This window comes from Trichogramma pretiosum, unplaced genomic scaffold (genome assembly GCF_000599845.2).
Source record: "Trichogramma pretiosum strain Unisexual culture from Peru unplaced genomic scaffold, Tpre_2.0 scaffold15, whole genome shotgun sequence".
NCBI lineage: Eukaryota > Metazoa > Arthropoda > Insecta > Hymenoptera > Trichogrammatidae > Trichogramma > Trichogramma pretiosum.
In genome coordinates, this window is record NW_019641686.1 from 1,097,414 (window position 1) to 1,117,362 (window position 19,949).

A 19,949-nucleotide genomic window follows, 5' to 3' on the forward strand; every position below is an offset into this window, starting at 1 on the left:
CCTGCAAAGCATTTTACTTTTTTTAAGACTTTTGTAGCTATTTATATATGTGTATATATATATAAAAAATATTTACATATATACATTGATTTATTTTATAAATTATTAAAACATATTATGTTTTAAATTACAAAACATAAAACATTAAGGATCCTCCAGTTCGTCTATACTGTACAATTTGCAAATAAAACGTATTTTACAGGCGAAGTAGTCAATGCCTTATTTCTTCCTACATATCTTAATGAACCATTGAAATTAATACTTTAATGTGCTAATAATTAAAAAAAGTAACGATATTATAATTAATTTACATTTAAAAACAGCATGATTAAAAAACGTGTTACAAAGATTATATTTTCTGATCATTACGATTGCGTAGCATCGGTTTCATTTGGCTCAAGCGATGAAGGACCTGCCTCCGCATCCTCGTTGGCATCTTCCCATTCACCTTCATCCTCTTCCTCGGATCTTATGTCGTTTTCATCAATGAGCATCATTGCGGATGGCTGATGCTCTACATTACTGACTACTGTTTGTTTTTTCTTAGGCTTTTTTATTGCTTTTTTACGAATTCTACCTGTTGGTCCTGTTTTTCGTTTGCGCGGTAAAGACGTCGGATCTAGAAAGAAAAAATTAAAATAAAAATTATTCTGTTGGCATTTATTTTAAACAACAGGTTTAATATATATTCAGAAAACAATCAGTGGACAGCGTAAATATTAATTATAAAAACCTTTGATATTAATATCATTCAAAATATTTTAAGCACACTTTTATTAATTTTATGAGAAATGTAATATTAATCCGAAAGAATTTAAATTACCGTAATTTTTCAATCATTAGAAAAATTCGTAGCGAGAAACGGAAAAAAGTATTACACGCTTAAAATCAGAATTACATAATTTTCATCATAAGATAAAACCCTTATTTTATTATACTAACTCTGTGAGATAATTGAATTTGAATTATGATACATCATGAAAAGTAATTTAAATTATAACAAATATGATGAAATTAATTTTTAAAAACAAGCTATTTTTAAGCTTCTAAAAGAAATCAACGCCACAGAATGTAGTGCTATTTTAATCTGTGGGGTAATTGTGAAATACGTAGCTAACTACTGGTACACAATCTTATTAGGTCGTTTTTAACTACTCTGAATAAAAAAATACTTACGATTTTCTGGAATGTTCATCATTTTTCGTAATTCCAAACGAACATGTTTGTTTATAATTTCACGACACATATCGTCGAAACGACTTGGAAACCAGCCATATTTTTCATGACAAGGTGATCCAACTGATGGAGGAACGTATTTTTCTAACATATCTTTAATTTCTTTTACGTGCAGATCACAATACTGTCAAAAATCAAATTTTATTATTAATTGCTAATAAAGTGATTGATTGGTATTTTTATTTTTTATTATAACAAGTACCTGATAAAACATCTGTCTAGAAGCAGGGATTGTGCCAGGACGATAAATATACACGTTATCTTCCACTGTTTTAGTTTTCTTGTTACTTTCTCCGCTTAAACTTGCATTTGTACTCAAGACCTGTATCTTAGGCTTTGAGTTAGGAGTACTTTTATATGGTAATGTGTACTCTGAATAATTTCTTTTGCACAAAACAGATGAATGTAAGCCATCTGCAAGAAAAATTAAAATTAAATTTATTTTTATTTATTAATTAGAATATAACTATTTTATTAAAAAATACTAACGCATAGCCTTTAATCTATAATCCAAGGTTTGATATTTTCTAGCTTCAGGATCTTTCCTGGGATCATAACCCAATTTTACCCATGTTATTCTCCAAGGTCCAGTCATGAAGTAATAAGCTACAGCAGGCAGTAAAACTTTCATATGTTCATTAGAAAATCCAGAAACATACATGAGTGCTGTTTTTGACCATATAGGACGCTCGTCAAAGTATTTTTTCATTTTTTCAACATGACTTGATTGCAAAAATTTTACTCTTAATGCAGTTTCAATACCCTTGGGTGGATTTCTTGGTACATCAGGGGCATTGAAATTTATGAAATTTGAGAAACCAGCTCGTCTCTTTCTTGTTTTACCAATTACTAAGTTTTCTTCATTACCAATTACATCACTTTTCAAACTATATTGTTGAATACTATCCATGCGACTAAAGGCAGCTGGAGGTAAGAATAAAGGCACATCATCTGTCATCCAACTATAAGGAGGTAATCCAACAGGATAAATTTTTTCATAAATGCATTCATCAACTGTTGGATTTTCTTTATTTTTAGTGATAGGTAAATATTGAAAATCACATAGACCTTGAGAAAACATGAATAATTATTAGACATAGAATTTAAGGGTAAAATTTTTCTATTGAATAACTTACTTGTAAATCTGAATTCTGTATCCACTTTACCTAATACTTTAAGTTTTGGTAGTTCATATTCTACATCAGAAGCTAAATTTTCATACTTATTTCTATCAAATGTTGGCGGTATATTATCATCATTTTCATTTTTATTTTGTTCTGCATTGTTCGATTCAACCGAGCAATTGGCAATATCATTGGTTAATTTGTTTATACTTAAATTTTTACTTTTTGTACTCTTATTACTATGGCTATGACTAGCATCGCTTGTACTATTCTGCTTCTCAGTACGCTCTTCATCCTCTTCGACTTTATGTCTTCTAGATTTTTTAATTCTTATTCGTAGAAGAAATCCATTAGTTTGTTGTCTATCACCACAAGCTGGTTTACAATACCCATCATCTGGTCTGAATCTCAGTTCCATGCGTCTATTTTTGATTCCAACAGTCTAATTATTATAAAAAATTTTTAATCATTAGAATTTCACTCATTAAAAGCACAAAAATGAAAAATGAGTTGAATCATACCTCAGATATTTCAGTGATACCACCTAAAGTTTCAATTGCTTTTTCATCATTAACAACATTGGCAGGATATTTAATACAAACTAATTTTTTATCAAATCTATGCCCACCAGGTAAGATTGGACCAATGAATTCGTTATTTCTATTAAGATCCTCACTGTTTGTATCGTTTGAATCGTCTTCATACTGCTCATCTTCTTCTGGTAAATACAAGGGATCATCGTATGGATCATCATTATCATCAATCATCTTGAGATTATTTTTAATGCGAATTTTAAATTCAATAAAGGTATTTTTATGCCGGCAAGACACTTGTTTTTATTTACATGCAGTTTGCAGGTTAAGTCACGCTCATATGTTTTCGGTCAGAACATTTGCAGACTACGAGCTGGCTGCATGAGTTTGCACCTATGTCTCAAAGAACTTGCAGTTTATACATTTAAATTAATTAATAATAATAATAAATTATTATAGTATAATTTATAACTAAAATGAAAATCGCTGAAATTCAAAAGCAGAAAAAGGTGTCGCACAAACTGATAAATTTCGGTAAGCAATTAAAAACTTTTAATTCAAGAAAGTGTATCAAAATAGTAGAAAAAAATATCCATTCGAAAATATGAAAACGACCAAAACAGACGAATAAAAAAACATACGGGTGAACTAAACAATAATTAAATCAATGTAACAATAGCTCACGAGATAATATTCTGCTCAATGAACTTATCGAATTACTTACATCATAGTTTCGAAAATTAAAAAGTGTTGAATACTTATATGATCTCATAGTCCAATAGTTCAATTTAAGAAGCATTGGTGGAACAATTTGTATTGAATTGAAATTTGTTTACTGTTGCAGTAGTTAAGTGCTTTTTAAAAGATCTATCGATTTCACAGAAGCACAAAGAAGAAAAATATAATAATTCTTTGAAAACTTTCAAAATTTTATTAAAGTAGGTACCAATAATTTCATGATCAGTATCATTTGTTAGTCAATAACTTAATTTATTTATTTCTGAGTTAAAATTTTATATGGATAAATCGATTTACACAAAATAAATTGATCAAATATTTCTGCAACTAATATTTGAACGCAAGTGAAGGGATTTTCCTATTTGTTTACGATACATAGATATAATCATAAGTACATAAGAACTATTGGAAGTTTAAATATGTGTAAATTTTTCTATTCAATTTTGCTAAAAGATGTTTCACTTCGATACATCATCGATAGTGAATTCTTCATTTCGATAAAACATCGCATAATTTTACTTTTATTTTCTAACACTATCAAATGAAATATTATGACGTCATTTGTGTCAGTGCAGGGTCAGAAAATGAGGTAAATTTTGAAACTAGTCAGTATGGTCACTATAATATTGAAGCTATTGGCCAAGTTGGATTCCGACTCAAGTTGACTGATACCGTGAAAGAAGAATGCATCTGCTTCAGTAGACCAGAACAAGAAAAAATTTACGAAAAAATGGCATTGTAGTAATATGATAAGAGTGTAAGTACCTTTTATTATTATGTAAAGTCCTATTAATACATTTTTCGGAAAAGTAATTGGCCGAGGTATTTTCTGTCGAAAAACTCGAAAAAGGATTTTTTATTTTAATAAATTCATAAATTTCATTTTAATTATAATTGTTGTAAGTGATCGATTTTTTAAACGTAATTTCTGAATTTTTTTATGTTAGATCAGCTTCTAAACCATCTATCCATCCATCGTATGTGAAAGTATATAATTGAAAAAAAATGTTTAAACAAATCGTTATAAACATTTTCATAAAAAAAATAAAATCATGTTTTCATAGACCTTAATTTTTCGTGAAATATTGTTAATTAATTTCTAATACGCGTTTTTAATCTTAAAAGATAATTTCCAAAATTGTCTGATTCAAAGCTCCGGTTTCTACGACCTATTTATGTTAAAAATATGGTTTGGTTCTAGAATGAGAGAAAAAATTTTCAGGTTTGTTTTGCGTCGTAGTAGTCGATAACTTTTCAAAATTTTCAAATACTAGTTGCCGCAGAGCGCGATACGCGCGCATGTTACAATAAGGTATATAGCATATAAATTTGAATAATTTTTATTTATAATTTTATTTATTGAATAATATTATTACATAATAACTAGGGGCCGACCCCCCCCCCCCCTAGTTATTAGCCAAATTTAAATATTTTTAAATTTTATTGTGTGACATAATCAGTTATATCCATCCACTTAGAATTTTCGCACTTGCACCTCGATCTTTACTCCTCCTTCGTTTACGCTTCCTACGTAAATGATTGAAATTTTGATTTTAAATGCCGAAAATTGTTTTTTATGTAGGCTTCGAATCCTGAAAAAAATTAAAAATAATTTAAAATCTTTTGATGTTTATTTTTATTTTAATGTTTAATGTGAAAATATAGGTAAGAATTATATAGGTAAGATCTCAACAAATCTGAAAAAATCAGTTGTAAGAAGACTTTTAGATTTTCACAAATTTCTTTTCTAAATGGCTAACTTCAACCGCAAAAAACTACAACAATTGGTAATTTTGATGTGACCTTAGTTTTCACATTTGATCCCAACACTATTTTACAAAATCTTGGGAACATGTGACGTATTTATAACACGAAATAGATAAGAGTTTTTCTATATGTTACGGTATAATAGTTATTTATGCAACAAGTGCCCAAAAGGCAAATAGCTGGGAACGTGTTGCATACAAAATTTTATGCAATAGGAAGCGAAAAATACTTTCATTTTAAACGAGGCATTTTACCGCACACCAGTGTCCAAAATGAGGCATTTTACCGCATACAAGTGTCCAAAAACGCTTTTTGCGCACCAAAAAATGTGCGAAAAAAGACATTTTTCGTCATACTATTGCATAAAAGTTGTTTATTTTTATAAAAAATATTACAGTTAAATAAAATAATTTAATAGTCAAGTTAAATACATAATATAGAATAAGTTTTTCGTCAGATCTTTAGATTCAGAGTTTTAAATAAATAACTGGAAAAATGTTTTTTATAATTAGATAATCTATTTTATTTTATTTCAGGTAAAAAAGTTTAAATAATAAAAAGGGCACAATGAGGTCACAAAATGGAATTTTGCTCCACGGAAACCATTTCGACGTTAAGGATATAATCAATCGTCCTGAAGAGTTTATCCGTCCAGATGAAAGTGGGCACTCATTGCTACATACTGCCTGTGAAATTTCAGATATAGAATCGGTTGAAAAGATTATTAGCGTAAATGGATCGAATCTAAAAAACGCTATTGATATGAAAGGATTATCACACTTTCATGTGGTAGCTATTTCATCATATACCGATGTTTTGGAAAGGTTTTTAAAAGAAAACGTGGTTCCAGACATCAATGCTGCTATTAGTGATACGGCCAAATTTTTACCAGGTTTTACAGCCCTTCATATAGCCTGTTTACGGAAAAATGTAGAGCACGTGCGAGTTCTTTTGAAATATGGTGCACACTCAAACGTAAAAAATGCATTTGGACATACCCCATATGAATTGCTTCTATGGGAAAGTGTAAGACTCAATCGACTTATTATGGACCCTGAAACGATCAGATATTTTTGTACAAAGTCAAAATACAAAAAGTATATTGAAAAGTTCAAGATTGATAAAGAGAAAGATTGTAAAATTCCTCTAAGAAATGTTTATAAAATGATTAGACTCATCCTGAAGGCAGCCAAAGGCAATAAAGAATTTGATGACAAAGGATTTAGCAGACTTCATTTCTTAGTATGCCAAGCTCTGCTGCCAAATATTGAATTAGAGATTAAAAAAAATCGTCATTTAGTGAATGCTAAAGTCAGCGAGGACGTTCAATTTTATGGGGGTCTTACGCCTTTACACTTAGCAGCCTATTTTCACTACGACGATATCGTTTCATTTTTACTGAAACATGGCGCTGATCCTCACATAAAAGTAAATATTTTAATTAAATAAATTCTAAAATAATGTGCAAGAGTCTACTCGTCATTGGCTTATAATATCAACGTTATTTAATCATTCTATTTCAGACTAATCAAGATGAAAATGCTTTAACACTACGATTAATGGATTTTTATAAGGCATTTGAAAATGATCCAGACTTTCAGAACAAATCTGGAAAACGTTCCAGTTTGATTCCAAGTCTCATGAACCCATCCTTGTTGCTCAATCATCCAGATTTCATTGACAAGTTTGGAATGAAAACAATTCATTTAGCTGTTGGCACGGACTTGGACTTTTTTGAGAAGTTTTATTTATCTGAACGGCCAAATATTGATGAGTTGGTTAGTCCAACTGAATCAAAGTACAATTATTATGAAGGTACTATATGAATATGAATAAATATTTTATACATGTGTTTGAATAGATTAGTATAGCTTAAAAAATTGTTTTAGGCAATACACCACTTCATCTGGCAGTAATGTTTAAACGCTACGACATTGCAAATTATTTAATAAAAAACGGAGCCAATGTCAATATTGCCAATAAATCAGGCGATACACCCGTTAAATTATATAGAAGGAAAGAACGAATGTATAACTTGGAGCACGATGAAGGTGACATCAATTTTTACGTCAAAACGTGACGTTTTTGGATAATATACATTATATTTTTTTGTAAAAAAGTTTAAACTCAACGGAATTGAAAAATTGGAAATTGGAAGAAATTTAATACTACATACTTAAGCATTAAAATTATTTGAATACGAATTATCATTCAAATAGCCATGAGTATCTGATTAAATTTATTCTGTAAATTTAGCACTAAAAGGTATATTATAATTTATTTTATAGTACTCTAACAAATCGCAACTTTGTTGCTACTTTTAGATTCTTGTGCTATTGAAAATTGATAGCACGAGCCGAATGCAAGCTTTTTTTACAAGTTTGATTGAAATAGCATATTCACCCTAAAAGTAGCAAAATATCGTGATGTTGAGGCTAGAGTGCTATACAATATTTTATGCAACTAAATTACTATAATATAATAAAGTCAATAATATGTTATAATAATGAAATTATAACTTTGATCTGATCAATTGATGTGTACATGAAAATTAGGATATAGTTCTAAACTGATAATTTTGAATATGATTTCGGAGCTGTTTTTTCAATCACATCGAAAACAAATACTCTCGTACCATTCAACTTTTATTGTAAAACTTCATTCTTATGAGGTGAAATAAGTACATGTAAAAAATGTAGATACTTGTATTTTTTATTATTATTTTATCTTTTAAGTTATTTTATCATTAATACATCCAAATAGATGTTTACTGAAACAACCTTTCTGCCCTTGTTGTCTCAAATATTTGAGTATAATCGATTATTTGCCATTAGTAGAATGTTTAGTTAACAGATTGTAAATAAAAAGTGTATTGAAAATAAATGTCTTATTTTTACAAACATTTGTTTTTATTTTTAACATTCAGAAAAGAAAACTGCAATATCATTCAAATACATTTTAATTCCATTCTAAGCAGTATTACTGCGAAGTTTTGATTATTTATACCTGTTATGGATCGGATTGAACTTCCTTAGAGACAACTTCATGTAAGTACATGCAATTTTCAAACTTCATGATACCATGTGCACATGATGCGCTTTATATTTTTACTAATGTAGTGACACTAGTATTACATAAGAATTTTACTGATAAGGGGCTGGAAAAGCTAAAAAATGAGCAAAATTGTTTTTATAATAGGGGAAAATATTGTTAAACAAAAATTTTGGATTTTCCAGTCGGTATACCAACCTACATATCGAAAGTAAAGACCCTCAAAATTTAATATAATAATCCGTTTTTTGTAATTGTGAAAAATAAAATTAAAAATTAACGTTATTCGATAGAGTGTTGTTACCGATTACCTAATCCAACGGTAAAAATTAGATTCTTTAATCGTTAAATTAAGGCATTAATAATTATTGGACAAAAGAAGAAATATATATTTTAAAGATAGACATACTGTATAGTATATATCGAATAAATATAATGAGCCAAAGTGCAGTCTGATAAAACAAATCAGCTTTATAATTATTTAATAAATCTAAAATTAAAGTTTTTCTCGTAATTTTTAAATTTATTAATAACTGACAGAAAAAAAGTTGTAATATGTAAGTTTTCAAATTCCCACAAATATATCAAGTAAAATTTACATTAAAATTAAATCTATCGTAATATTCAAAGCAAACCAGTTGAGATACAGCGCTGCAGTGGAAAAAACTCTATAACATCAATAGTTACGGTCGACTCCAATATAACAATAAAATTATCGTTGATCTTAATTAACGTTATACTTTATGATCTCCGATACAAAACCATTTACGTAGAGTTTAACTTCTAAGTTATTTTGTCAAATATTCTCAGGTTAAATAGTTTATTATAAAGTTTAGTCATGAGGCATCGTAAGGTGATTATAAAATTAAAATCTTGAACTATTTCATAGTGCAATTAATCTTTAAATCACTGAATACATTGGATAAATTATGAGAAAAAATGAATTTGTCGTTATCGCTAGATTTGCAAGCCATTCGTGCTCACCCTTTAATCCAATCCTCTATATTTCTCTCTTAATCTTTTGATAATTTTTATGTGCATTTGCTACAAAAATTCAAGTTTCAAACTCAATTACGAATGACATGAGATGCAATACTGTTGCCACATCAGCCGCCAAGTTGACGTATCGTGAAAATATTAGTTTTAATTCGAATTTTCACGCTCAAGAGAAACCAAGTACATTTGTTGCAACAGCGAAAAATCGATGAATCCAGAACTTTGATGGTTTAGCGAAGACGAAAAAAGTCCGTTGGAATCTGTGCGAGTTGGGCCTAGGCAGCACTAGGTCTCGTAGCACTTTCTAACAAACTATCTCTTTTTCAATACTCCTTATGTGCGTGGAAACATCATACAGGCTATGGCACGCGGAGAAAATTATACGCTGACTCGGCTCTCATATGCTTACATGAATGTTATATACTATATTTATATACACACACGTATGTATATGAACGATTCTGTGTGAAATTGAATGGCCAATCAATTTTTTTTCTGGCATAAAAAACTAGTTGTTTTTAACGTTATGACCCAAAATTTTATTAGTTTCGGGACAATTCATCACCCCTTTTCAGAGTTCTTAATTCAACATTTTTAAAATTTTAGAAAAAAATACTTGAATAAATCTGAGTCTTTTATGAACTTAATGATATAAAGAAAACATAAAAATCCAAATCCAAACTAGTTCGTTCCGGAATTTTATAACCAAAAAATGTACAAAGCTTATTCAGAATGTCAACATTTACCTTTTGAATTGTTGTAATGAACCTTCAAGTGTAATGGTTCAAAAAAATCCGAAAGCAAAAAAAAAGGTGAAAAACGTTTAAAAAAGGATTAGTGGGACATAGCAAAAACCAAATTTTTCTGACGTTTTTTCTACTTGTTTCGATGCGTTTTTGAGTTCAGATAGAATGTTCAAAATTTAAAAGGTATCTTTTGAAGTTTTAAGGAAGCTTTGTAAAAGTTGAAAAAGATCTCGAATAGATTTGGATCTTTATGTTTCTTTTTACAGCAGCAAGCTCCCTGAGTGGTCAGACCCCATCGGAGTATTACTTTTTCCATTATTCAAAAAGCGCCAGCTAGTTTTTTTTTCTCGACATTCGATTTGACATGGAATCGACCACGTAAGTGTATCTTGTTTCAGTGTAGATGTTGGACAGCTAAGAGGCAGGGCAGGTGTCAGTGCTTGCTTCGGCAGTCGCGTGCATCCGTACACGAGTCTCCTCTCGGAGTATCGAACGAGCTTGCACTTGGCACAATAAAAAGTACATTATACACGGGCATACATTACTTGTCTGTCATTGAGGACTGCCGGTTTTACGCCGGGAAGCCCAAGTACCACAGCTGTGCAGTTTGGCGTATCCGCGCGCAATGCCGCATACATTACACGAGAAGAGAGAGGAGTCGCGAGCGGCGCGGCACATATATATATGTACGTATATATACACGTATGTACGACGATGTCGGGATCGTGTGTAGCGTATATATGTGTGCTCCCGGCGAGTAACGTTAGTCGACTCGCCGGTGCATCTCTGTAAACACACGTATATATATAGAGAGCGAGCGCGATAAGCGCACACGCGGCCTGCTGCTCTCCGCTACGAGCCGTGGGCTTTTTGAAATATTTTCGACGGCGCTCCGAAAGCCCGCGTACAAGCGTATCCGTACCGACGATCGCGTAGTTATACGCACAGTGCGCGCGCTACAGTGCGGTCCTACATCTGCCTTGTCTCGCCTTTTTTGTCCTCGTCGTCGCAGCGATCGTTCGACTATTTATAATTAGTGCAGTGCGCGTCGAGTTTTAGATAAGGCAGACAAAAGAAGGAGTTTGATTCACTTAACGCTGATTCCGATCGCCTTCGAAGCGGATTAGCGAAGATCGATCATCGAAGCGATAGGGAAGAATTACGAATCGCAAAAGGTCAACGATTTCTGCTGGCTGCAGCCTATAATGCAACGATAGTGGCTAGTGAACTCGCACAAGTAAAAACTCGAGGCACGTCTCAAAGTTGAGGACATGGCGCGAAGATGACGAAGAGTCCGAATCTCGCGGACGCGTACGTTCGAGTGTATGCGAGTGCAAGTGCCGTTTACGGCGAGCAAAGAGAGCCGTCGCAAGGACTGCATCGCCAATGTTGACAATCGACAACGAGACAGAAAAAAAACATGACGACAACGACGACTGGCACCGAATCGACAGGCCAGAAGCAGGAGGAGCAGCAACAACACATACAAGGCAGCAGCCTGCAGTTTACGGCCATACAACTGCCATTGGGATGTCGTATATGTTACGAGGGTAAGCGCATGTGTGCACATCGAGCGTCTTTTTTCAATTCATATATATATAAAGTCCATCGTTTCACGCGCCTTTATGGAAAACCTCTCTGACTTTTTTTCTCTCTCTCCCGTTCGCTTTTACGCGCCTTATGCAACGAGAAACATGTGCGATTCCGAGCCGAGGACGTAATGCGCGTTTTCCTTGGTGCCTGCGCGCGCGCGTGCGGGCCGATGAACTTGGACATTAAAATACAATTCTCTATGCTAATTGTTGTCGCTTTTTTCACGAACACTTTTAATAATAAACGTAAAATAGGTAAGTGCACGCACAGTTATGTACGTATTATTATAACGACGTTGGCTTTCGCATTGTTCTAGAGAAACATTGTCTCTCCGTCTCGCGATTCAGGCTCTTTTTTTGCGCTCGGCACGGGCCCGCGCGCCGCTGCCGCGCAATAACAATTCTCTCGGCTCATTGAATCGTCCATAATGTGTAATGCATACATGTATATTTTGTATGCTCAAAGGTGTAACGCTAAACGCGACAGAAATTCACGAAGCCAAACGAACGTTGGCACGCGACACAAAAGATCGATCCGGCGCGCGCTCGTGCGGTGCAGAAGCAAGAGCTGGTAGTACCCAAGTAGCCGAGACCACTGTCTGTGCATTTATGTCTGCGTGCTGGACGGCAAAATCAAACGCATGACATTATGGCACACGTGCGTTGCAACTGCAGCACACGAGCGCGCGCGCGCGCATTGAATTTTAAAGCGACACATGCATGCGAGCAAAAAAAAAAGCCATCGATGATCGCGACACATTAAATGCCTTATGTAATTAGCGCGCGCTCCGTTGCCGATTAAATTATTACCTCGAGTATACGTGTTCGGATGCAGCGTGTACGATCTCTCGCGCGCACTACAAAAATATAATAATGTAGCGCGTTATTACACATTTGGGCGCGCGAGCCCGATGATATAAAGCACGCTTGAAAAGCTTGAGAAGGCTCGGCCTTGAACGAAATATATAGGTATAAAAAAAAGAGTCGTCTGTGCGACGCATTGCATAGGTAGAGTGCATGTAGCTGATTTCTTATTATATATATTAAGGCGTATTAAAAACACGACAAACAGACTCTGCATTATTATGTACATGTCATTGTGCTCCTATAACAAATGAATACGTTAAGTACAAAATACCCTGGACACGAGCATAGTTTTTATGCGTGTTTATGAGCGTTAATTATTACGCAATTTTCGTTGGCGCGTGTGCGACGACAGCCCGCGACAAACCGGCCGCGACAAGAGCCAGTTTGTCGATACATACATTTTTCGAGGGAAGACTGCAGAGGAAGTACGTTTAACGTTTGAAAACAAAAAAAAGACAAAATTAATATGGTCGAAGCAGCGATGAGTAATTACTATATACACAAACACGAATCATTTATATATCACAATCTATTTGTATATTAAATTACGCATTCAAGCAGTGATAAGCTGCTTCCTAATTACATACAAATTGTAGAATCGTTGAATCAATTGTCATTTAAATCGCACTCGTATGTACGTGGACTGCACAACGACGTCGAGGCGGTAATTTGATCTGATTTATATGTATATTTATGTTGTACGAGTGTACGTTGCAGTCTAGTCATCGCCGCCGCGACCAACGTACAAGAGAGATCGAGATAATATTTTTATACGGCTCACGACGACGAACGTAAATACGAGCAAAAAAAATGCGGCGCACGGTTTTTCGATTAAAAAAATCGCGCAGTCGAGCTCGGGCTTGCGTTCGGTAATCGAAATTCGATCGATGCGGTGAAAATCACGTCGCGCAATCTTTACATGTACCTGCGCCAACGAATATTGCTGCTCGTAACGCAAAACATGCATGTGTGTGCGCCCAGTAAACCGCCATCCTTTTAGTCGGTAAATTAACACGTACGACGAGACGCTCGTTCGGTCAACCGCATTGCATCGCTCGTGAAATTGAATAATAATGGCCTTTGATAATAATGTCACGCCTCGTTGAGCTGTTCCTCGTTGTTCGGAATTACTTCCCCAGTCGCTTAATAGAATAGCATAAAGGCACACATGCCCAGCACTCGTGTAATATGGGAGGCTTTTTCTACTCTCGTCGCTGCTCTCGTTGATTTTGTTTTCGTTTTTTATCGGTGCTTAGGAGCGAGCTTCGTGTGTACTGTGTACGTGTGTGGCAAGGCCCATCAATCGACTATACGCACTACGTACCCACAATGCTCGCTGTCGAACGGAAGCGACGCGGCAGCGCACAGCCCGCGTGTTATACTCGCACACACACACATACGTTAGACTATACGCAGCGCCCGTAGTACGTCTCTTCGACTTCCGCGACATTGAGAGCAAACAATGAACCTATAATAAAATATATAACTGCAGTGTACGTATATTTATGTGCGCGCGTGTAACATTTCTAACGGAGAGGTATTTCGCGGCGTCGCTGTTGTTTTCGTTTTGTTCCCCTAAACGGCGCGAGGCTGTATATATACTACTATCATGCGAGCTCTCCGCTGCTGCTGCTGGCTGCATGTGCCTCGCATATATACACGGGGAGATGAAGAGCCGTATAATTGCGGACAATACGCTCGGCACTTAATATTACGACGTTATGATTATAGCGGAGCGGACAACGCGTGGAGCAATTTTCTAGCCGTCGAGCGAGCCGTGATTTTCGCCAATTGTGTTAGCCCGCTTTCTTCTGTTTAGCGGATGCACTTAAACTGAAAAAATTGTATTAAAATTAATGCGAGTAGGATCGTTGCGACTTTATTGCACGATCCCGATTTCATATACATTGATAATAAAGTTCAATCACTTTACAGACGGAAGCTCGGAGGAGCTGATCGAGCCGTGCGAGTGCTCGGGCTCGCTGGGCCTGATACACGCCAGCTGCCTCGAACGCTGGCTATCCAGCTGGAACAGCGACCGATGTGAGATCTGCCAATACAACTTCGCCGTCGAGCGGAGAAACAAACCTTTACCCAAGGTACGAATGCGCACGAGCATTACACACATCCATATAAATGCTTTATACCCCTATATGCACGTAGGTATATGCGATATGTACGAATTTACAATGAGAGAGATCGTGCAGCAGTCCTATTGTCGCACATCACGATACGCGAGTTTTATAGTTATACCATACGTTTGTGCGCGCTCGGTATATGCTTGAATTTTACCGCGAGTCAACTTTTATTCTCTTCGTTTTTTTATCTATAAAAGATGCCGCATCACGAATAAAGGAGAGCAAGGGAGAGAGCGAGAGAGTTAGGAATATACACAATAAGTAATTGTACGGATCAATTGCTTCTCGTGTACGTGTGCGCATACTTATATAATTTATTTATACGATGTCTTACGGGATTTTCAAAGTATACTTGCACATTTATAGAGATAGTTTAATTTATAGCTGGAGTTTATGTTTGCCAAGTTTTTCTTTTCAGCCATTGACTCTTCGTGCTTTAATAGTTTTTCCCTTCGACAGTCTCCGACTATTGGTGAATTACCTATCCTCTAGCTATGCTTGCACAGATTATCTCGCACCAGCTCCAAAAAAGTTTCAAACGTGATGTAGATAATAAATTCAATTTTTGAAGGAAAAACAAAGTAATGCCTAGTCCTTAATACCTAAAAATAATAACCTCTGATCGAAATGTATTCTAAATGATGATGAGACTGAGTCAAAAGTTCGAGCAATTGCATTTCTAAAAAATTCTAGTAATTTTCTTTATCTATAATTTCAAAATTTGGCAGAGACATTATTATACGTCAATTTGAACAAAATATTCTACAATTATTTTATTTAAAAACTCTGCAATGGTTTTTTATCGACCAATATTTTGAAATGTTTTTATTTTCAAAATGAATATTCTCTAACGAGGATTTAAATTTGAATGAAATTTGCTACAGTATCTCAACGAAGCTTGTTTGTTTTAGTGATAATTCAACGATCCAAAGTACTGATTCCAGATTGATAATTTGTGTCCCCTGAGAAATAGTTTCCGTTTCAAAGCATTACGATGTATTTGGCCATCTCGGTTTACTTTAACGTTTTTTATTATAAGTATTCTAGTCTCTGGTGTAGCAAAATACTTCTCATCTCAATCGTCACGAGGCAGAATTGATATAGCTGAAAATTTCTTATTCGATCTCGTTACATTTGTCATTCCAAAGAAACAAAGATCTCTTAAATCTTATATGGACTACATGGAATACGTATTCATATAGTGTGCGCGAGTCGAGAGAAAAATCAAATTGTCGCACAATGGCATCCATAAACTAGGACGTTGTTTATATGAAGCGGCGATGCAGATGATTCGCCTTTTTTGAATTTCAAATGACCGCTGCATTATATGCTATGTGTGTGTCGCTTCTGTGCACACATACAAGTATCCATGCAGCCACATACGTGGCTCAGCGTGGGATACTTTGGCAAGATAAGCTCTCGGTACCATGACTATATATAATTTATGCGATCTCTCTTTATTCTCTCCTTCTCTTTCTTTCTATCTATCTTATGTGCAATGCATAAAACGAAATGCTGTTTGTGAAGTTTCAATTCACCACCTTTTATTATTTTTTTACCCTTTACTCGTCAGCTCTTGAAAGTAGATATTTTTTCTGAATGCAATATTTAAAAAATACTATGATTTATTTTTGTTTCTATTTATTTGTTATATAAAACTTAAAATAAAAGATCGTATAATCTAGCCAGTGGGTTCGCGATTGTCTTTATTCGAATGCAAAAAATGATATCGCCCGTTAATGGATTTTTCAATTGCTTCATACCTTGTATTCTACTCATTTAGGTTTGAGCCTTGAGTTTGAGGATATCGATAAGGTCAGAGACGTACTTAAATCGGTCGTAATTTATCTGGACATTATCGTCGGCGAAATCTCAACGATAGAGCTGGAGAGAAACAATTACGGGCAGTCGTTTGTACCTTTGTTGTCGAGTGACCCACTTTGTCAAGTTTTTTCGATCGATAAACGATTTTCAATTTTCGGATTCTCGACGTATTACTTAACGCGTAACATTTATCAAGCATCGACAAATATAATACATTTGGTTCGAGACGAAATTCGACTCGTTTGAAAAAAGAAAAGGAGAAAAAATTGTTGCCTGTTTTGCAGTCGTTCAGCCAGTGGTGGCAAACTCGCGGTCTCTATGGGCCCCAAGGCGTAGCCGGCGACACGATATGCCTCGTCGTGCTGACACCTCTGTGCCTGGCCGCCACGTATCTGTGCGGTCTCGGTGCCAGCGCCTATTCTCGCCTCGGCGTCTGGGAAGGCACGGGACTGGCGGTGCTGTGCTGTATGCTCGTCGCCACGTACTTTCTCTGGTTTTTCGTCACTATTAGGTCAGTACATACATACAATATATAACGCAAGGATTCGATTTCGCGGTTCTGCTCGCGCATGGATACATTCGACCCTTTTACTTTATTAGATTTCACTTCAAATCCTGGAGGCAGTGGTGCAAACGAAATCAGGAAGTTCGCCTGCTTTTGAAGACAAAAGTGCCCGAGCGAAGAAAAGTCATAGCGGCCAAAGAAGAATGGAGAAACCAGCACAATATGATCCGTATGGAGGACAGAACCGGTCGCCGATACAGCGGCATCGGCAAACTATTCAGGTGGTTCAATTTTTCCATTAGTCACAATAACAGCGCGCCGCTCTACAATATACAATTACAAACGACGTTTGTGTGAAAATGTACCAGCAGCACCCCGAGCGACATTCTTCAATTGTACATATTATCTGCAAGACTCAGAATATACCTTTTGTATCGTATTGCATTGCATAAACAAAGAGAAAGTTAGCGTACAAAATAACATTTCTTATACCAAAAATTCGTTTTATTTTTTATTTAAGTTAAAACTACTTTATTGTTGCGACGCAACATATCAGTGATGAACAAATAATCGACCCTTCCGTCGAGTTTGCTTAAAACTACCATTTTTACACAGACTCAAACTACCATTGCATCTTCAACAAAAAAAATATTGAGGTCAGCCGTGTATACTTCTTCAACTGCCTCAATTTGTGGTAATTTTCATGCGTGTACTTCACATAGAATACTCATCAAGGATGCAATCAAGCATACATCGTATTACTCTACCAATAAGAGAAGCATAACTATGTTCGATGCATCTAAGCAATGTACACATACATTTTCGTCATTTCTAATTAAAATAGTACTATAGATTGACGCTATAGAAAGAATGAAAATTTACGACAAAATATGTAGCGAACGATTTTTTCTTAGTACGTAATCATACGTAGCTACTTGTATATTATGAAAAAAATAGTTCAACAAAATACGAATTATAAATAAAGTATTTGAAACAATACGATTCTTTTGTCTTTTTATTAAAACATATTCTCATTATTGCAAAATCTAGAACAAATTAAATTTGCGACTAGTATATGTAACGGCAACGAGGACACGTTGGCATACCACCGCCTTATAATTATGATAGAAAACGATTATCTTTTTATTTCTATACTTAGTATAATACATGTATATGAACTCCACTCGACGACATACTAACCTTACTTCACATACTTTGAATTGTATTACAAACTTTGTCTTTACTTGTGACACACGGTATAAGCGAAGAAAGTGATTTCTTTATAATTTGTAGTCATTGAAGGTTGAGCTCAAAATTGTTATCAAAGACTTATACTTGGAGACCTATAAAGAAATTGTTTACTGTCCGACTTTAGAAATGTTGAATCGAGTGTAATGACTCGATAAGTTAGTTGATTTGAAAATTACGAACAGTTTGCATTGTTTTACCAGAAGTTACTTTTTATTTCATTATGAATACCCAATTTACAGGGATCTTAAATTTTCTTTTAAACTATAAAAACCTTATACATTACGGGATGAATATAATTAAACGATAAATGGTAAAACTCAAAAGTTAAATTCAAATTGTAAATTCTTGATTTTTTAGTGGAGCTGACTAAGTCTAACAGGTAAACTATACTTATTTAAAAACATAGCTACACCGTTAAAATGAGGTGTAGATGACATTTGCTCAGTTGTAAACATAACTTTTTTTTATATCTTAAAAAATTGGAGCAACTAATTATTTTTACAATCATTTTTATTTCAAGATAATCATGGATTTCAAACTGTTATTCGGCAACATATTAAATAAAAAGAATTAAAATATTGATCGACTTCATACTATAACCATAAGAGTATGATATGAAACACATTTCGCAATCGTGCAAACCGCAATTATCTATATTTTCTTGACTTTCCTACCAAGTCATTTTTTCAACTATGTTCAATTCTAACGAATTTCCCAACTTAATTTTTTCCAACAACTTCATTAAATTGTTCTTAATGATCGAAGTTTGAGTACCGAACCTACATGAAATTACTGTACTTTTTGTACATTTGTACTAAACGTGTTTTCCAGAATTTCTTCAAGGACTTCCAGGTACAAAAACGAGTGTCATTTTTAGCCAGAAGCCTTACTTCAATTCACTGCATTAAACACAATAAATTTCAATAAAATTATATCTTCGGTCTAATAAGCTGCGCCTACCCGTACATTACATATTCATCATCGGCTTTGAGTGCATTTGTTTGCGACGCAAAATTCTAAAGATAATAAGTTTTTAAAAACTGATGAAATTCTCTTCTGCTGATTTACCGATTTAGAATTATAATATTGTCAGTGGATTTATATTACTTTGAAATCCTTCATCTATTAACAATTTTAAACTTAAACTAAAACTATACTCATAGTGTAATCATACATTTCTTAGAAGTTTAGTTATTGGTATAATTTGATGAACAATAATAATTTAAATATAATAAACCCCTGGGATTTCATCGATTTCTTTTTAAAAGAATTAACATTCAAAGAAAGCACGTGCCTTTGACGCCTGATTTCTCGTAAAAAAGTTCGAGTCCTTATACTGTGTGTAAATGTACTTTTATTCACAATGGTAAAAAAAACCTGCTGTTCACTGATTATTGAACGAATGAAGAAGCAATTTTACCTTATTTTTCATTCAAAATCAAATCAGTGCAAAGATTCTATTAAAATCTCATAACATTGAATAACGTCATTCTTAGCGTTTTTATATATTAGTATTAAAAGGTGCGTGTGTCCGTGCACACAAGCGTATATAGGTGACTCTCCAGAAAAATTGAAGATAAA

At 34.3% G+C, this 19,949-nt stretch overlaps 3 protein-coding genes across 4 annotated transcripts; 2 read left to right on the plus strand and 1 right to left on the minus strand.

Annotated features, from left to right (window-relative positions):
- Window positions 1-129: 129 nt before the first annotated feature.
- Window positions 130-3,146, minus strand: LOC106650006 (general transcription factor 3C polypeptide 5). Its single transcript, XM_014367772.2, has 6 exons — window positions 2,882-3,146; window positions 2,373-2,802; window positions 1,726-2,304; window positions 1,439-1,650; window positions 1,177-1,360; window positions 130-619 (listed from the first exon to the last, which is right to left on the minus strand). The coding sequence occupies exons 1-6, from the start codon at window positions 3,125-3,127 to the stop codon at window positions 366-368; spliced, it is 1,905 nt and encodes a 634-aa protein (XP_014223258.1). The 5' UTR covers window positions 3,128-3,146; the 3' UTR covers window positions 130-365.
- A 191-nt stretch (window positions 3,147-3,337) lies between these two features.
- On the plus strand, window positions 3,338-8,298 carry LOC106649926 (ankyrin-2-like). Of its 2 annotated transcripts, none has more exons than XM_023461257.1 (5): window positions 3,338-3,427; window positions 4,202-4,388; window positions 5,935-6,826; window positions 6,922-7,213; window positions 7,288-8,298. In XM_023461257.1, exons 3-5 carry the CDS (start codon window positions 5,966-5,968, stop codon window positions 7,476-7,478), a joined length of 1,344 nt encoding a protein of 447 aa, XP_023317025.1. In that variant the 5' UTR covers window positions 3,338-3,427; window positions 4,202-4,388; window positions 5,935-5,965; the 3' UTR covers window positions 7,479-8,298. The 2 variants fall into 2 exon arrangements, with proteins under 2 accessions (XP_023317025.1, XP_014223141.2); XM_014367655.2 differs by having other exon boundaries at window positions 3,341-3,427; window positions 4,207-4,388.
- A 2,686-nt stretch (window positions 8,299-10,984) lies between these two features.
- Window positions 10,985-18,116, plus strand: LOC106650041 (E3 ubiquitin-protein ligase MARCH3-like). The gene is made up of 4 exons (XM_014367821.2): window positions 10,985-11,741; window positions 14,586-14,749; window positions 16,897-17,123; window positions 17,213-18,116. The coding sequence occupies exons 1-4, from the start codon at window positions 11,612-11,614 to the stop codon at window positions 17,472-17,474; spliced, it is 783 nt and encodes a 260-aa protein (XP_014223307.1). The 5' UTR covers window positions 10,985-11,611; the 3' UTR covers window positions 17,475-18,116.
- The last annotated feature ends 1,833 nt before the right edge of the window (window positions 18,117-19,949 follow it).